Consider the following 18,801-nt stretch of genomic DNA (forward strand, 5'->3'; position numbering starts at 1 on the left):
CATAATTTAGAATAAAAATGTTTTTTTTTATTTAACAAAAATACAGCAGGTCAGCAGTGAAAGATGACCACTAATGTCAGATTGTATGTTTTCTTGCACAGCTGGATGTTGGACTCTCTGCTGATGACTTTGTATTGGTCAAAACTGATTAGCTGAAGTCACGACAGCCAACAGAGCGTTCTGCTTGGTTTTAAAACCTTTTTCGATAGGTTATTTTCATAATTTATGATGGCATAGCAGTCAAAACAGGACAAATGAGCTCATGTACAGGACAAATTCTGGACCTCTGTCAGCGGGGGGTGAGTTTTTCAAACCACCCGAACCCTCCCTGGCTATGGGCCTGTGGTAGATTATTTTACTTGTTTAAAAAAAAAAAATCTCTCACAATTTTGACTTATTATTTCTGAAAACCAAACAATATTTTTTACTTGTCTAAAAATACTTCTTGATTTAAGAATTTTTAGATATTTGGACTAGAAACGAGACAAAAACTATAAGTATAAAAAGCATTTTTTAATATTGCGCATGTGCATTCATATGCTCAACCAAATATATAGTGCAGCTCTACTACAGATGACCATCGTTAGCTAAAAATCAGGGGTTCTTTTCACAACCTGTCCTGAGCATTCTGTTCATCTCCTTAACACTCTTTCAGTAAAAAAACACAGCCAGCCTGCCCATGTGTATAATTCAGAGCGCTGTTCATTTACCTCCCATTCATTCTGTCTCACAATGCCTCCTATCACTACCCTAGACATTGCTAATTCATGACGATGACGTTCACGTCTCTCAGAGTCATTCGAGGATCGCTGTGTCTTTCTTGGCCATTAAAACAGCGTGTCAATAGAGAGCAGGCTCTGTGGCAAAGCAAGAGGAAGCCCCTTTATCCGCCTGCAGAGCTCTCTCTGTTTTCTTGGCAAGTCAGGTGTTCACTGGTCCATGTGTAAGTAGGTTAATCCTTTCTCTCTATCTCCCTCTTTCTGCTCCTGGAACCACTGCTCTGGAGAATAACCTCTCCTTGTAACATGAACTATTCTTAGAACATCACAAATCTCGGATCCACAGCAGATGAGCAACGCTGGCATGACTTGTGGGATTTCTTTTCTTGGAGAATTAGGGAAGCGCAACTGGATGTTACTGAGTGTTACTCAGGATTTTAAAGAAAAAAACTGCAAAAAATTATTTTCTTATAGAGGTTTTGTGTTGTTTCTAGTCTAAATATCTAATCATTTTTAAATCAAGAAGCATAAGAAGTAATAAATTGTCATGTTTTCATAAAAAACAACAAAGGTTTAAGCAAGTTTTTCCTTAAAGCATGCAAAATTATCGGTGAGTGGGCTAAGCAAAATAAACTAGACTATTTCTTAGATTATTATAGATCATTTTAGACTTTTGGATTCTTATATTTGCTCGAATTAAAGAGAAAGTCATTTAATTTTGACTTGTTTTTCTAAAAACAAGACAAATAATATTACTTGTCTGGAAAAAGTCTTCTTAATTAAAGAATTTTTAGAAATTTGGACAAGATATTTGGACTTTTTGCAGTGAACATTGTGCAAATCATCTAAGTGAAGGCATTTTTATACTTAAGACAGCTTGATGTGTGTTTATGAATAATTTAATTGTGCGGAAATAGAGAAATTAATGCGCCCATTCCCCCAAATGACAGTGATAATAAATTGATTCACTGAAAACAAAAAAAAAACATACACGTTTTTTCATTTTAAAGCCAGTTTCAAGCAAAGGTTATGCACATTCGCAAATTCTGTTTGACTCTATTTTGCCCCTGCGCTAGTCCCTGCTCATCTATGAACATAATAACATACAGACATCTAGGTCACGGGGACCACTGGCCCATCTGTCTTCGCTTATGTTCCACTGCATTTGTTGCTTTTGACTAATTAACTGAGGTTGATCTAATCACAGTTGCACTTGTATGAGGTGGTTTACAATCTCTGTCCTTATAAATTCATCAGACCTATAAAGGAATTCGCTGTTTGTAAATAAAATGAAAATATGTAATTAATCAGTAATTGTGTGGTAATTATGTATGAATAACAAACAAACCTGTAAAAAAGACTATGTACTAAGCATTCAATTGCTTGCTTTGATTATATGAAGTTCTAAGTTCACAAAGTATTATATAAAGTAAATATATCAATATTATAACAGTTAATACAATTATTATTTGCTGTGCGAATAGAGTAAATTGGTGCCAATGCTAAGTATTTGTCCTATATTTTTCCCTAAAGGGTTTTTAAAAAAGTATTTACTAAAGCATTATAAGCCATTAACTAAACCAATCATTGACTAATTTTTGATTTGAAGTAAAGCCGTACATGAAAATCTGAGAAAAATACATTTGCATTTAACAACGACAATCCCCTGAAGCACAGCAACTGACACCATCAAAAATACTAATTTTAAAAACACTGTTTTTTTATCCATATAAACAATATTTTTCAAGTTTATTACAAATTATGAGTAAATATATACAGATATTTAAAGGTCCCGTCAAGTGCTTCAAAATGTGCATTTTTTATATGATGTTTCATGCAATCTACACTGAAAAACTGAGTGAGAGGGACATAGAGTAGCTCCTCCCCTTTTCAAAAAGCAGCCAATAGTGTTTTGTTTTATCGCAGCTTTGCCAGTGAGAGCGTTAAGCTCAAGCGCATCAGATGAAAAGAAATGAGAAGCGTCTTGAAGGGGGCGGGGCATGTCATATATTAGAGAGCATTTGATTGGTCAGAATTTGATGAGAAACTGAAGTATGAGGTGACGTGAATAAAACCGTTGATCCATTTAGGTTAAATGAAAAGGGACAAACTACTATCTTTACATGTTTATATCAGAATTATTTCTAAACCAGAATTTTGTCTATGGCTGCGTCCGAAATCGCATACTTCCAAACTATATAGTATGCTAAAAACAGTATGCGAGCCGAGTAGTATGTCCAAATTCCTAGAATTCGAAAAACAATATGCAAGAAGTACCCGGATGATTTACTACTTCCGGCGAGATTCTGAAGTGTGGATCCGATGCATGCCATGATGCCCGGTGAGAGAATTCATAAATGGGAGTAAAGCAACGCAACTCACGCAGGTAGGTCTTGTGATCATGACAAAATGGCGGATGTAGTACGTCCGAGTTCCTGCTCACATTCATACTGTATAGAACGTACTTTTCTAACGGTCAATAAGTTCATTTAAATGCAAACGCAGTACCTACTGGGTAGTAGGAGGTTTTAGATGCAGCCAATGGGAAGCGTCTTGAAGGAGGCGGGGCATGTCAGATACTAGAGAGCATTTGATTGGTCAGAATTTGATGAGAAGGTGATGTGAAAAAATAACGTTAATCCATTTAGGAGGAAGTGACACTACAAGCTTAACATGTTTGTATCACTTTTATATCTTCTAAAACATATTTGTGTCTTTGTTTTGTACCACACCAGCTTACAGATATCCTTAAAGACTAACAAACTGATACTAACATGTAAAAAACATGGTTTTAATTTCACTGGACCTTAAAGTATGTCGAGAGCTCTGACGTCATTCGTAGTGCTTCATAAAAGGGGCGGAGCTAAGGCTTTCTTTAAGTGCCTTGCTTACTGCAACTTTGTGATTGGTGATTGACAATGTACACCAGTTCTGCTTAATAACACAACTGTTTGAAGATAAATAACTGTTTGAAGATAAATTAATGCAAAATAAAACCACATCTAAGCACACAGCAGGTCTGCCTTTAGATTTCCCAGCTATTGTTTAAAATATATGTCTGTATACATAAAGAAATTTGCTTTTTATTGTCAAAATGTGACTTGATTGACCTGACTGGTGATGTCAACATGGCTGTGCCCATTAGGGAAGACCCACTACATTAAAAATGAAGAGATTTTTGTAAAAGACTGATATTTCTGCATCTGCAGAGTGCACAATCTGTCATTACATGGAAGAAAAAAATTGACCAAATTCCCATTAACTAATGTTTAGCTTCCATCATCCACAGCCATGATGACATCACAGAATTTCTCACGACAAATGATGACGTTTTCTCCCGTGAAACAGTCAGCCACAAAATCAATAAAATATTCAACATTACATCCAACTGACATCTCGCGTTGCAATTCTAATGCAGTTCTAGATAAAATATACTTTAGTATAAATTAATTGACTATTAGGCATCGCTGATGAAACCGTTATTCCATAAAATTCATTAAAATGTCAGGACAGATTAACCTTACACAGTTCAGCTCTATTAAAAAGCAGAAATTGTGAAGTAATAATATTATCGAATAATGTAAACTGTGTAAACTGAGTACAGTTGTCAACAACGGATAGATTCATGTAAATGTTCACCAGCGCCGCATTTTGTGTAACGTTACAGTAAATTTACATTTAACGAACTACCCGCAGCCCAACGAGAACCGACTGGTGCTTCACAGCACAGAGAGTCAAGGAGAATCTAGAGGTTGTAGGGCAGAAACGAGTGGTAAGTGCGTTCAAAGTGAATCCTCCATTGGACTGGACCGTTATTCGCGTCTTGCACAATAGTGAGCGAGTGGAGGCTCCCCTCATCTGAGAGTGACAGAGCGGCCTTACCTCTTCCAGAACATTGACCGTGTTCCGGCAGCTCTGCAGGCGGGTGGTGAAGCTCGAGGTCGTGGGGGAATTGTAATCCTCCGTCGTCTCCGAGAGAAACTCGGACACGGAGATCTGATCCGGCATCCTTGCAAACGCGGTCGCCCAGTAAAAATGGAGGGGAGAAAAATCACAATAGCACCATGAATTAGACAGGGGTGGTCAGAAGCGGAGCGGTTTCTCTGTTTGGGTAAGGCTGAATGACAAGGCAATGCGTAAAATGAAAAGAAACGTAGCCAAATGCCTGGCACTGCCTTTTCCTTCACTGGCTGTGCAATTCCCGTCCCTAGAGAGGGTCGTTGTGTGTAATTTCCCCGTCTTTCCTCTTCCCCTGTCTTAATTATCCACTTGCATCTACATAAAACGGCTCTGACTCCTCTCCTTGTTCTCCCAATGTAGGATATAGGATGCTGGTTTAAAATGCCCTCATTCCGCAGCTTAGCTTTTAAATGGTGTGATATTTTGAGTGTTTTCTTCAATTATAGTTGTTCCGGTTTGTAAAGCGGTTTCATTCTGTTTTCCCTTTCTCTTTCCTCCGTTTTCCCCCCGTCCTGACGGTCTGAGCTCCCTGACACCAGCGCGTGCACGCACGCTCATCTCCTCCCACCGCTGATGACGGGATAAACAAGAGGAGCCGCTGCGCATGCGTCACGACGCAATGGAGAGGGCATATACTTTAGCTGCTTTGTACAGAAAATCTAATTAAGAAACAAACGTGTATTCACTTAAATATAATGGTCCCAAAATAATGTTATGGCAGTGAAGCCATTAAAGAAACTATCTTTTCCCTAAGAACCATGTTTTTCTTTGAGAACAAGTTAATCATTTAAAGAACTTTTTTCTCAATAAAAAAGTTTTCTTGAATGAAAAGTTTCCAAAGATGTTAAAAGTTCTTCATGGAACCACTGATGCTGATAAAGAACCTTCATTGAACAAACTGTGACCTATAGTGATTAAAGACTATTAATACAATAAATACAAGATAAAGAAAAGTAATAAATATGATGAATTAGTAAAATAATAAAACAAATAAATGGTAAACATAATAAATAAAAATGACCCTTCTCTGTATTTTGTGATTAAACTTTATTAATTAATACTTTTTCACACCTTATAAATGTAATGTACTCTGCAAAGTAAATATGTTTAGTTAATTGGTTTGACAGTCAGTCATTAACTAATTTTACTGTTAAACACAGCATAAGGTATTTCCATATGAAACAGTCACATTAGATAGATTTCTTATAAATTGTAGCTTATTACCGATAACAAAAATATTACGAAAAATGTAATCCACAAAGTAACTAGTCTAATTATAAACATTTTAAAATGTAATATAGGCTAATCTTACTTAATAACATATTTTTGGAATCTGTTTATGCACTGAAAATGGTTTCATTAGTTTCTCAAATTCTCAAAAAAACTATTTTACTTTGTAGGATTGTTTATTTTTCACACTCCAACATTAATGCATCTTAAAAATCAAACAAAAAATGCTCAGGGGCAGCTTAAATATAATGTCGGTGCTCTTTGGGTAAGGAATTCATCAGAATAACAACAAAAATCAGTCCAAGGCACTTGAAAAATGTGGAAAAAATATCAAAAGAAAAAAAAAAAAATATATATATATATATATATATATATATATATATATATATATATATATATATATATATATATATATATATATATATATATATATATATATATATTTATTTTTTTTTTTGTAGATTTTTTTCACATTTTTCAAGTGCCTTGGACTAATTTGTGTTATTAATGCACCTTAATTAGACATCTCACAACTGTGGCAAGAGACATCTGAAGAATATAGATATGAAAAATAAAGGGATGACAATTGTCGAATGACAGTTTGGTGTTAATATACTCACCCTCAGTTCATGCAAGATTTAGATGACCCTTTATTTGGACATTCAAGAAGAATATTTTTAGCTTCAATTGCAGTCACTGGTGATTTATTAACAGCTACTGGTACATTGAGTGCATTCTTGTAAAGAATGCTTTATAAGACCTTATGTTACCATATGTTTCTTGTGTGTCTCGGGTAGTGGTAGCTATTCATTTCTATTTTATGAATCACAGAGGATTACAGTTTCAGCTAAAAATCTTCTGTAATGTTCTCTTGAGGAACAAAAGTCACATGTTGGTTTTTATTAATCTTATTTGATGTATTCTTTAGGTGAACTACCCCTTTAAAAATTTTGATTACTCTGCTGTAAACTGAGCAGTGTGGGCATATTGATGTGCAAATCTGGAGGAAGGATAACCTCACTGGAAGCACATATGATGGGCAGATGAATATTTAAAAAGAGAAGTGCATTTCTCACAACTCACCGACTCCATAAAGAATCCCTGGAGGAAAAACTTGACAAACGCGAGGACGAGGACCTCATGGCTCTGTAGTCACCTCAGTAAAACAACCCTGAGCTAAAACAATAAAAAGGCATTATCAGTGAGTGGATAACATCTCAAATACATCTGCTCTCTATTGAAAAAAAAACTGCTCATGCAAGTAGCTACTTTATAGCTGGTGAAAGCTTGTAGACACATTTGAACCATCCAAAAAGCTAGACTCTCAAACTGTTCTAGCTGTTTTTTAAGCATGTTACCTACAACAAATGGCAACCTTAAAAAAGAAGCCACCCACCATGTTCCAAAAGAAAACTTCCAGTTAAGCTGGATTTTCCAGAGAAGAAAGCTTGTCAATATTAAAATTTATTCTCAGTTTCTTCTCTATGAAATAAACAGCGCTTCACTCCTGAAGTTTCTATTTGCTCCAGGTATAATATTTGTCCGAAACATTTTTTTGCCACTCAGGGAAAAATAGCCACGCCTTATTATAACTTACCGAGACAGCTGCGGTTTCACTCCGTATTAATAGCTTAAAAAGTAATTGCAAAGCAGATTGTGCGTACAGCTCCGTGTTTCCGAGTGGCACCATATTCAGCGCATTGTGCTCCGTCCAGCGCGAGGACATTACGGGCTGAAATCACATGCCGCTACAGTTACAATGAGCAGGAATGCGCGCATTGATCTGCCCCATCTGGAGCTGCTGGACAGGAAGCGGGAGTCCGGCATGTGAGTTTGGAGGGGGCCGGAGGAGGGAATCCTGCACAGGACCACGACTAATGGCAGGAACTGGCAACTCTTCACTTTTAAATGGAAACCTGATACCGCGGCCCTAAACCAGCGTTCTGCGGTGTTAAAATCAGCCTCGCTGACGGAAATGACAGTGGCGTTTTTTGAGAAAACATCCTGATCAACACTCACTGAAAATAATGCGCATCGACACTATATTAAGATCATATGAGGAATTTTGTAAGTAATTAATGTTGCTGGAAATGAAAGCAACATTGATTTTTTTTTGTTTTATTTACCAAACATAGCTAAAAACCCGTATAGACATATTAAAAATATAACAGATACATTATAGAATAGCCACAAAAGTGCTAAATTATTAAGAAATATCATAAAAACCAAGCTAACTCCAACTGTTACCACTTAACCTTAAAAAAAATCATTTACTTTTTTATTTAGGATACATAAAATAATAAATGCATAAACAAAACATTGTTTAAAACATTTGATATATAATGTATATTGAAAGACACATAGTGTTTTAATTATATCCATTATACACACCAATATGTATTTCTATATGCAATATATTTTTTTCAACTTTTTTTTATCAGGATGTACTGGCGTAATTATAATGATAAAAAATAAATATCATAGAATGTGGAGGATTATTAGTGTTAGACATCCAGTATAAATCCTCTAGATATATGTATTATAATGATTATTATTTAAAAAAATTTTAAACCTAACAAAAATACTATGATATCTTCTTTTATTGTATCATTTCTATACTGCAGGTTTCTAGGTTGGATGAGAGACATTAAATACATGTAAAGGTTGAAAGTTATTGGTCTAAAAAGCCCTTAAAGGGGTGGTCTACAGTGTATTTTTAAGGCTTGGTTGTGTTTATAAGATGCAATGTGTGCTCATGCTTCATTTGTAGAGATCAAGTTATTTTTTCTTATATCTTACTTTGATTATATACAGCTACTCAGCTAACATGAAAACGACTGTCATATTTCCTAGTTCCTCTGAAAGGCCTGTCCTGAAGAGGCTCTGATTGGTCAGCTAACATAATATACAGTGATTTCATGGATCGGCTCCACATCACCAGGAAGCATCACGCTTGAAATTGTAGCTAAATTATTAACGTTGTTTTCCCGTTGCTTACACTCTTACTTTCATCCTCGCTACAACATAACGTTAACAATAGAAGCTGTGCATGTAATAGATAAATTAACAACTAAAAGTACTTACAAATTGTGGCCTCACAATCCACAGCTTCATCGGCTGGAGTTTTTAGTCGAATCCAGCACTAAACTAAGAGAGATTCTGGAAGCTGTCCTTTGTCAAATGCTAGCTATATATTTTTATAATTCTCTGGAACATAATTCAAATTAAACTAAGCACTTCTCTCTTTGTGTCGTGTTCTTTGGAAGCCCAAATACAGAAACAAAACAAGCTCTGTGAAAATAGCAGCGTTTGCATGGCAGTTTAGCTTTCTCTGCTATAACATTACAGTGCCTCTGGCCATGCCCCGTTGCTACGCATGGTGAATGCGTGTAGCCCCTGAAACTCATTAGCCCGGATGTATTTTTTTGTAGTCCCCAAACTTTGTTCACTGTAGTCTTTGTAATGTCTCTCTTTGAATTGAACTTTGAGCATATTACACCCAGAGATGTTGTGTATGTTCACACAGCTACATTACACATGAACTAAAGTTTAAAATATGATATCGTAGTGGACCACCCCTTTAAAAACAATGGATTTAATAATTCAACACATTCCTATCTACATACAAAATGACCCCTTGAAAAAACTGTTTATGTATCTGAAAAGACACAACGGAGTACAAGGAGGAAAAAAGTGCATTTATTACGCAGAATCTGCAACAGAATGATCCAAACAATTCTTGAGCAGCTGGTATAGCCCTCACAGCCCCAGCAACTCTCCGAGGCGAACAAATATAAACAGGAGAACAGTGGGATTTCATCTCCATTGCAAAGTCTCTCATCCCGAACGTCCACCTCTGAGCAACCCTGATGCTTTCCAAACGTACAAAAGCTCAACCGGCTCAATCCGAAAATTATTTCCAAGTTAAAACAAAAAGAACAAAACAAAACAGCCAACACAGATTTTTAATAACACACCTATATAAAGGCAATAAAAACTGATGCCATTACCACACATGTAACACAGCTCCTGTAAAAGAAAAGAAAAAACAACACTGTGTCCAACTGACTTTAAGTCTGTCGTATGGACATGATGACGGGGAGAGCTGTTGGCCACCATATCTTGTGGTTTCTTGCCCTGTAAAGAAAGGGAACCAGATTACGGTGGGCATGCTGTGAGCTCACAGCTACAGGACACCCTCTTTGCCTTTGGGAGGGGTGTTAGATTAGGGGTGTGTCCGGCACAGCCCCCTTGTGAGAGAGCCTGGGACGGATTAGTCTGAATCAGAGTCGCTGCTGTCTTCTGATGAGGAGCTGCTGGAGCCATCTGATTGGTCATCATCATCCTCATCATCGTCCTCTTCATTCTGTGCATCGAGGATCAATGTTGGAAAACAAAATTAATATCTCCATTAATAATAATCAGAACAGATTTGAGATTTTTACTAGGAGTGGGCGATATGAGCAAACGTGTATTTAATGATACATTTTATTTTGGGGAAAATGACTTATATTGGAATGTAATGTAATGTGTATTAATATAGCGCATTTATTGTGTATGGCCATACACCCAAAGTGCCTCACAATCATGAGGGGGTCTCTCCACCACCACCAGCATCCACGTAGATGATGCGACGGCAGCCATAAGACAATGGCGCCAGTGTGCTCACCACACACCAGCTCTAGGTGGAATGGAAATATTATGTTAGAGCCAATTCAGTGAATGGGGAGGACTGCAAGGTCATGATAAGTAAGGGCCGATGAAGTGAATTTGGCCAGGACACCAGGTTACACCCCTACTCTTTACGAGAAGTGTCATGGGATTTTAATGACCACTGAGAGTCAGGACCTCGGTTTAACATCTCTTCCGAATGACGGCGCCCACTGACATTATAGTGTCCCCTTCACTATACTGGGGCATTAGGACTCACAGACAGCAGGTTGAGCGCTCCCTGCTGGCCTCTCTAACACCACTTCCAACAGCAACCTAGTTTTTCCCATGTGGTCTTCCATCCAGGTACTGACCAGACTCAGACCGGCTTAGCTTCAGTGAGTAACCGGTCTTGTGCTGCAAGGCGATATGACTGTGGCGTAGAATATAGCTATGATTTGTTTCCTATTATTAAATAGGAGCAAAGTAGCAAATTACAAACAATAGGACAAATATAATAGAAAAAAAATTGTACAAATTTCAGTATTTTCCTGAAAAAGGCTTATAAAAGGTCCTACTGTGTCAAAATGACACTGTAGAGAGGAGGTGAAAAAAGCATAGCTAAGTTGCATTGGTGAATAAGTCACAGCTATTTGCCGTAAGTTGCATTTATTGACTGTAAAAAAACATTCATTTAGAAAAGTGTCTACGTTATTTGGTTTTGGAGGTCTGTTTCATTAGGTTTACATTCTTGTAGTATCAAAGCACACTTTTATTTTCACCCTGTGAGACTCTTTGAAAAATTATTTATTTGAAGACTAGTTCTTTCTAAACCTCTCTATTCTGAAAGCCCACTCGGCTCTGATTTACTGATAACCCAATGGATTGTGATTGGTCTACCGCTTACAGTGTGTGAATTTCAGCTCTGCAGGCTGCCTCAATTATCAGTTATTTTAGTGTATGACAGTAAAATGGTGTTGATTTTACCAGTATCAGTTTGAGTTTGAATCCAATGAGGAAATATTGGAAAAACTACTTGATAAACATAAACCTCTATCATGAGCAGGATGTTTCTTAATAGTTAAAGTTTTTCTTTAGTTTGTGGTACATTTGATGTTAGTTACATTACGATACAAATACTAAAAAGAGACATACATTTCTGTTAATTGGGTTTTTCCATGTAGTGTAAGTTTCTAAAATGACTGATCTAATATAGACCATTTTGAGGGCTGTAAACAAAAACAATGATCTCATTGTATTTCCTGTTTTACATTTCTAATTTCTATAGCTTCCGAAAAATACAAAAAGAGCCCCATATTGATAAACAGTGTTATGATAGCTGCTTTAACATTAAGTTATGATTAAATTGCATTAAACTTATTGTTACTGTTATGAAATAGTTTGATAACAAACAGGAAATTTTCATGGGCCACCGACATGATCAAATTGAAATGGTCTATACTGATATACATCCAATTTCTGTTACATTCACTGAATACATTACCAAATATAACTATCATTAACTACATTTATGTAAACACTTCTCTAACACATCTTAAGACAAGCAGGGAGAAAGCATATTAGCAGGGAAAGCATATTAGATCTGTGCATTTGGCCAGTGTTTCTCAACCACGTTCCTGGAGGACCACCAACACTGCATGTTTCGGATGTCTCCTTTGTCTGTCACACCCATTAAAGGTCTTTCAATCTCTGCTAATGAGCTGATAATCTGAATCAGGTGTGTTTGGTTAAGGAGACATGGAATTGTGCAGAGCTGGTGGTCCTCCATGAACGTGGTTGAGAAACACTGCATTAGGCCATTAAAAATTATTCTCCAAAAATGAGCCTAAAGAGAAAAACGGCCAAAAATACGAGCTAAAGGCTATGCAGCACCACACTGCCAAGTGTTAAGCGCTGGTTTAGTCACTGTGTAGTCAAAAACATCTACACCGAACACGGAAAGCACTGACCTATGAAACCCATTCATTTCAATGGCTTGTTCTGTGCAAAGACAGTTTGTTGCTGTGCCGACCAAAGTGCAAGAGCAGCTCATGCATGCTGATGGTTGCAGTTGTGCTACTGTTGCCAATGGAAACGCTGGTAAATCGGTTTTGGCCCAGAATTTTGATTTCATTGCATCCTTATAATAAACCTTCTACTATCTGTGCCCTTAATGTTGATCAAACTGCAAGAAATAGCTTGATTCCATTTCTGCATTATTTCTTACTTAAATGCTTATGTTAGATGTATTATGTTTGTTTTAATAACAAAGATAAATAATGATTTAAAAACTAGACTGTGGTTATTTCAAAAGTATTAATTACTATTAAAAAAACTGGCAGAATTATATGCATTGTGACGAATCGAGAATAGAGATATCGCCCATCCCTAAATTAAACCAAAGCAACATTAACCTCATCATCTTCGTCATCTTCATAACTATCCGTGCTGCCAGACGACTCATCATCATCCTCTGAATCGGAAGTGTCTGTTTTTTCATCGTCATCATCGGAATCTGATGTGTCCTGCTGGAAACCAAGAGTCACACATCTCTCAAACAGGCAGCTACACGTGTGTATCGCTGTACCAGCACATATACACAAAAAACACCATCAGCAGAAAACCGCAAACTTAAAGACAATGCAACACCCTTAAACAGAGTCCACAGACTGTGTGGGTGATTAGCCCAGAGAGAGCGGGCGTTACCTTGGCCCGGTACGCCATGGAACGCTTGCCCCCCCCGGGACCCACTGTTGCGGCTCTGGCACCTACCGCCTTCCCCTTGGTGACGCGCACTTTGGCCCCGGGACCTCGAGCTTTTGTTGTGCTTCGCCGTTTCTGTGAGGGCAGAGAGAGGACGGGATGGGGGTGCAAGGACAGAGCAGCACAGGGAAAAAACACAGACGTTCAAGCTTGAGTAATGATTAGTAGCACCACAGTACAGCCTTAAGTATATTATACATTCAATCATGTTAGTTTGCTGACATACATGCACTACTGCTCAAAAGATTGGCATCAGCACATTTTCAAAAAAAAAAGAAGCCTATTCTGCTAACCAGGGCTGCATTTATTTAGTAAGTAAGTAATGTGTATTTATATAGCACATTTTAATGTGTATGGTCATACACTCAAAGTGCTTCACAATCATGAGGGGGGGGGTCCCTCTATTTTTACACCAGTGTGCAGCATCCACTTGGAAGATGTGACGGCAGCCACAGGACAACAGTGCCAGTGCGCTCACCACTTCAGCCAATTCAGTGCATGGTGATGACTAGGAGGCCATGATGGGTAAGGGCTGATGAAGTAAATTTTGGCCAGGACACCGGGGTTACACCCCTACACTTTACGAGAAGGGCCATGGAAATTTTAATGACCACAGAGAGTCAGGACCGCGGTTATCCAAAAGACGGCGCTTACTGACAGTATAGTGTCCCCTTCACTTTTACTGGGGCATTAGGACTCACACAGACCACAGGTTAAGCGCCCCCTGCTGGCCTCACTAACACCACTTCTAACAGCAACCTAGTTTTCCCATGTGGTCTCCCATCCAGGTACTGCTTCAGTAATTCAGCTTCAGTGGGTAACCGGTCTTGGACAGAGGGTGATATGGCTGTGACTATTTATTTTTATTTGATCAAAAACACAGTGAAATTGTGCTTTATTATTAACTGCGCTATATCATTCATTTCAATAAAAAAAATAATTTTATTATAAAGAAAACATTATTCTCGTTTCAGCATCATTACACCAGTCTTCAGTGTCACATAGTTTTTCAGAAATAATTATAATATGTTCGATGCCAATACTTTGATCACGAACTGTGATGCCTCAATAATGTAGTTTTCCCAGATTGGGTCCACTACCAGGCTTGGGAAGTCCGACAGCAAACGCAAAAAAAAAAATCCCAAATTAAACAGTTTACAAAAAAACGGCCTTATCCAGGAAGTGTAAAAAATGGCGGTATTTATTTATAAAAATTATGTTAAAATGCGGGGCAGCACGGTGGCACAGTGGGTAGCACAATCGCCTCACAGCAAGAAAGTCCGAGCCCCGGCTGGGTCAGTTGGCATTTCTGTGTGGCAATTGCATGTTCTCCCGGTGTTCGTGTAGGTTTCCTCCGGGTGCTCCGGTTTCCCCCACAGGTCCAAAAACATGTGGTATATGGCTAAGCTAAATAGGCCATAGTGTATGTGTGTGAATGAAAGTGTATGTATGTTTCCCAGTGATGGATTGCAGCTGAAAGGGCATTTGCTGCATAAAACATATGCTGAATAAGTTGGCGGTTCATTCTGCTGTGTCGACCCCAGATTATTAAAGAGACTAAGTCGAAAATAAAATAAATGAATGTTAAAATGTTTAGCGCAAAATATATGTACAGTGACCCAAACTAAAAAGGTATGTACAAGAAAAATACAAAGTCTGTATATTGGATTTACTAATGTATCAAATTTATGAATTACCATCAAATGATAAAGCCCGTAGCCAGCCTTTTGAAAGGGATGGTTCTTTTTTCTAAAAAAGTGGACTGTTTTGCAAATATTTGACTCATTTAAGAACTAATCTTTGCGGAAACAGCTTGTCAGATGGTGATCATAACCACACCTTTTTGATGCACCATAAAATATTTCCTACAGTGCTCACCATACTATTTATTTACAAATATATATATATATATATATATATATATATATATATATATATATATATATATATATATATATATATATATATATATTTAATAAATATTATTATAAGATTCACTTTTAATGATTGAGTAACAGTTTTAATTTTTCATAATAGAACAGTAAAATAGCATATTAATGATTTCTGAAAGATCATGTGACTGAAGACTATATAATGTTCAATAGAAACAGTATTGGGTTTAACTAATGATGCAGAAAATTCAGCTTTGAATCGCCGGAATAAACTACATTCAAATAAGAAAGCATTGATTTTAATTTGAAATAACATTTCAGTTACATTTTTACTGTATTTTTCATTAAACAAATGCAGCCTTGGTGAGCAGATCAGGCTTTTTATCCAAAACATTTAAAAAAAATCTTACTGATCTTTGACCAGTAGTGTATGTGATTCTGAATAGAGAAAAAGTAAGGAAATAATCGAGCCATATGTGATTGCATAGGCAGAATCAGCCTTTACAAGCAAAGTCAATCAGCTAATCAATAAGAGTGCCGAATCTTGCCATGCAGTGCAGGGGGTTTGGGTACAGAGAAGAGGAAATCACAATCTCAGCTACATGAACGACTGTGTGAGAAGTTATGCTAATATACTAAGCTCTGCAATATAAAGCGCAAGTGACAGCAGCAAATATGAAGCGAGGGACTGCCTACCGTAGAGGAGAACTCTTTATAAACTGCACGCTCCTGAGGGGATAGTGACTTGGAGAGAGAAAAGAAAGAAAAAACAGAGGGAGAGATGTCACTATAAACTCAAACACACTCTAGTCACACATTTATTTTTGTAATCAAGTCATGGATGATAAAGGAAAATATATTTTTAAACACACACTAATTTCTTAAAAGAATTCATGTTTTCAAATGTTTCATTTTTATTAGACAATTTACTTTAAGTAAAAATAAATATGTATTTAACACACCTCTTATATTTCAAATAAAGATTTCAAACTTTTTAGTAACAGTTAGCAGTAAGCTTTCCTATAGTCGCATTAGTTAAATACAGTAATACTTCTAAAGTATTTATTAATTTTAATATTTATTTCTAGATTTATTAAGACAGTAGTCGAACATGCCTTAAATCAAATATTAATGCATCTTGACCCATCATAAATGAGTAATGAACAATTTTTTATGTTTTTATGAACTATCATTGACAAAGATTCCTAAATGTTGTCAAACATTATAGTTCATTTAATGTTAATCATTGTAATGTGAGGTAAACATGACCTTATTGTGTTATTGTTTGTTAATAATATCATACCTGTATTTGAACATACTGGGTTTTTTTTTATAAATGCACAAGCAGTTTTTCAAAAATTACAAAATGCTAAAAGTATAAAAACACACAATAAAGTATAAAAATATAAGTAACATTTTATTTTAAGGTGTTCTTGTTACACGTTCCATGTACTTACTATAATTACACAATAGGGTTGCAGGATGTTGGAAAAAAAAAAAAAAATCGAACACTGCAATGTTTTGTTTTTCTGCGATATATATTGCGACATGAATATAATTTCACCAGATTAATTTAAAAATGGCTTGATTTGGAAAGATTGAATTCATTTGGATTGATTGGGATGATCAAGTGTGTTTTCTGTGCAGTGCATTTACATAAAACATAATAACTTACAAGCATATAAAAAATTGACAGAACAAAGCTAAAGTGAAATAAACAGTGCTTTATGTTTTTCTGGAGAGTCAAACAGTGTTCAGATACAGAAATTGAACAATCAAACCAAGAATAACATGGTTATCATTGTATAAATTATTTTAAAATAATAATATCTTTATATTTTAAACTTTAATAAATAATCTAATCTTGCGATGTGACTATTGTGCATATATTAAGATATCAATGCCCAAATGATATATTGAGCATTCCTATTACACAATTACAATTAATTATACGTAATTACATATAACAAACCCTAAACCAAACCCAAATTAGTTAATCCATGGTACTCAGTAGTTAAATGAAGTGTTACGCTGTAAAAAAAAAAAATCTAAAATAAAGTGTGACCAAAATGGTCAAAGTAAAAAAAAAAATAAATAAATAAATAATTTAAATAAAAGATGAAAGAAAGATGCAGAAAGAAGGTTCTCTTTAGCTTTCTTTCATTCTTTTTAATTTTCTTTGAATGAGTCTTTTTACTGCATTATGAAATCATGGCAGTGTTATTTTTATGCAATTCACCCTTAAATTCTTCTTATTTATTTATTTTTTACATTTTAATTAATTAGTTTTTAAATAATGAAGGATTCCAGCATTTGTGTCTCCACTTTCATGCTATTATCAAGCGTAATAAATGAGAAATCCAGAATGTCCAGACTGAGATGCATCTATTAAAACCTGGATTTAGCTTTTTTTAAGATATAATGCGGGTATGTAGAAAAAAATCCTTTATTTTTAGGGCCATCTGGACACAGCCCTCAAAGAGTGTTTACACTAATTCTAATAAGATTATTGAATAAATTAGTACAATGTCACTTGATAAACTAAAATCTTTTACATTTTACATTTTTTTTCCAGAGAAGTGGATGATTGAACAAACGTCCTACCTTCACCCAAGCTTCAAGTTCAGCTTTGTACTCGAGCTGTTGTTCCTCCACCTGTTTTTTATATTTGTCTTTCTGGCTTTGGCTAAGTTTGTGCCACCGCTTGCCGATCTCCACCATGCGCTCCTTCAGGCTGAAGTGATTTAGCTCACCGTTAGTTAAGAGTTCCTGAGAGAACATTTGATAACCGCTCCTGAGGGTCAAGAACAGAAAAGGCATGAGTGCTGAAACTGTATATGTTTTTAAACTAGGAAGGTGTCTCTCAGAAATCAGCAAAGTAAAAATGGCAAACTCACACAGGGGGCTTTTTAGGCTCGCCATCGAATTTGGGTTTTCTCTGTCCCTGTCCTGACAGAGCTGTCCTCATCTCTAACAGCTCTCTCTGCACAATAAAAAAAACAAGAAAGAACATGAAAATAAAGCTGACTTTATTCATCCTTAACTCAAAAACCAAACACAATTCATGCTGAAATGCTCATGACAACAGATGAGCAGATTAACCAAATACTACGTTTACACCACACAAATATATCCATGTGCTAGAGCGAACATATCTAATGTTGTCAGATTTATCAAGAATGAGTGAGAAAAGTGATGGTGTCATGCTCATTGAACAGTAATACTGTACAAGCTCCACCAACAGCACAAAACTGAGCATATACACATTGTGAAACATGTGCATCCATTGCAGACCCCTCCGCCTCTACTTTGGTTAGGGGTGACCAACATTTTGACATTTCTTCAGCACAGGTGAGAAGACAGTGGTCAAAACGTCTGGTCACTGACCACGGTTCGGTACTGAACCTCGTATCGCTTCTGGTCCTCTGCAGCTTTCTTGATCCACGGAATCTTCTCCTTCTTTTCCATGGCCTTCCAAGCGGCGTCCATTGCATTCTGCGCTTTCTTCCGGTCGCTCTGTGAAGAGATTAAAAGAGTCAGAAACTGAGATAATCTAAATTTTTCCTGGTTTTGATATGTTTGTGCTC

General features: G+C 36.5%; 2 protein-coding genes across 10 annotated transcripts in view; both read right to left on the bottom strand.

The window, feature by feature from the left end:
- asap1a (ArfGAP with SH3 domain, ankyrin repeat and PH domain 1a) overlaps positions 1–7,724 on the bottom strand; it is a 96,634-nt gene extending 88,910 nt beyond the window's left edge. The window contains exons 1-3 of the mRNA XM_056477383.1: positions 7,507–7,724; positions 6,993–7,085; positions 4,602–4,728 (exon numbers count right to left, since the gene is read on the bottom strand). Of these exons, the coding sequence (XP_056333358.1) occupies positions 4,602–4,728; positions 6,993–7,051 (186 nt within the window). The 5' untranslated portion in view covers positions 7,052–7,085; positions 7,507–7,724. The remainder of the gene's footprint in view (positions 1–4,601; positions 4,729–6,992; positions 7,086–7,506) is intronic.
- A 1,862-nt stretch (positions 7,725–9,586) lies between these two features.
- The window catches only part of ubtfl (upstream binding transcription factor, like), a 30,597-nt gene continuing 21,382 nt past the window's right edge, over positions 9,587–18,801 (bottom strand). For 3 of the 9 annotated variants that reach the window (XM_056477418.1, XM_056477395.1, XM_056477452.1), the window contains exons 14-20: positions 18,602–18,730; positions 18,112–18,197; positions 17,819–18,008; positions 15,911–15,958; positions 13,266–13,397; positions 12,974–13,087; positions 9,587–10,275 (exon numbers count right to left, since the gene is read on the bottom strand). In XM_056477418.1, the coding sequence (XP_056333393.1) occupies positions 10,183–10,275; positions 12,974–13,087; positions 13,266–13,397; positions 15,911–15,958; positions 17,819–18,008; positions 18,112–18,197; positions 18,602–18,730 (792 nt within the window). In that variant the 3' untranslated portion in view covers positions 9,587–10,182. Of the gene's footprint in view, positions 10,276–12,973; positions 13,088–13,265; positions 13,398–15,366; positions 15,758–15,910; positions 15,959–17,818; positions 18,009–18,111; positions 18,198–18,601; positions 18,731–18,801 lie in introns of those variants that run through there. The other 6 variants (XM_056477434.1, XM_056477426.1, XM_056477444.1 and 3 more) reach the window with 5 other exon arrangements.

The sequence above is a fragment of the Danio aesculapii genome, chromosome 2 (assembly GCF_903798145.1).
Source record: "Danio aesculapii chromosome 2, fDanAes4.1, whole genome shotgun sequence".
Lineage (NCBI taxonomy): Eukaryota > Metazoa > Chordata > Actinopteri > Cypriniformes > Danionidae > Danio > Danio aesculapii.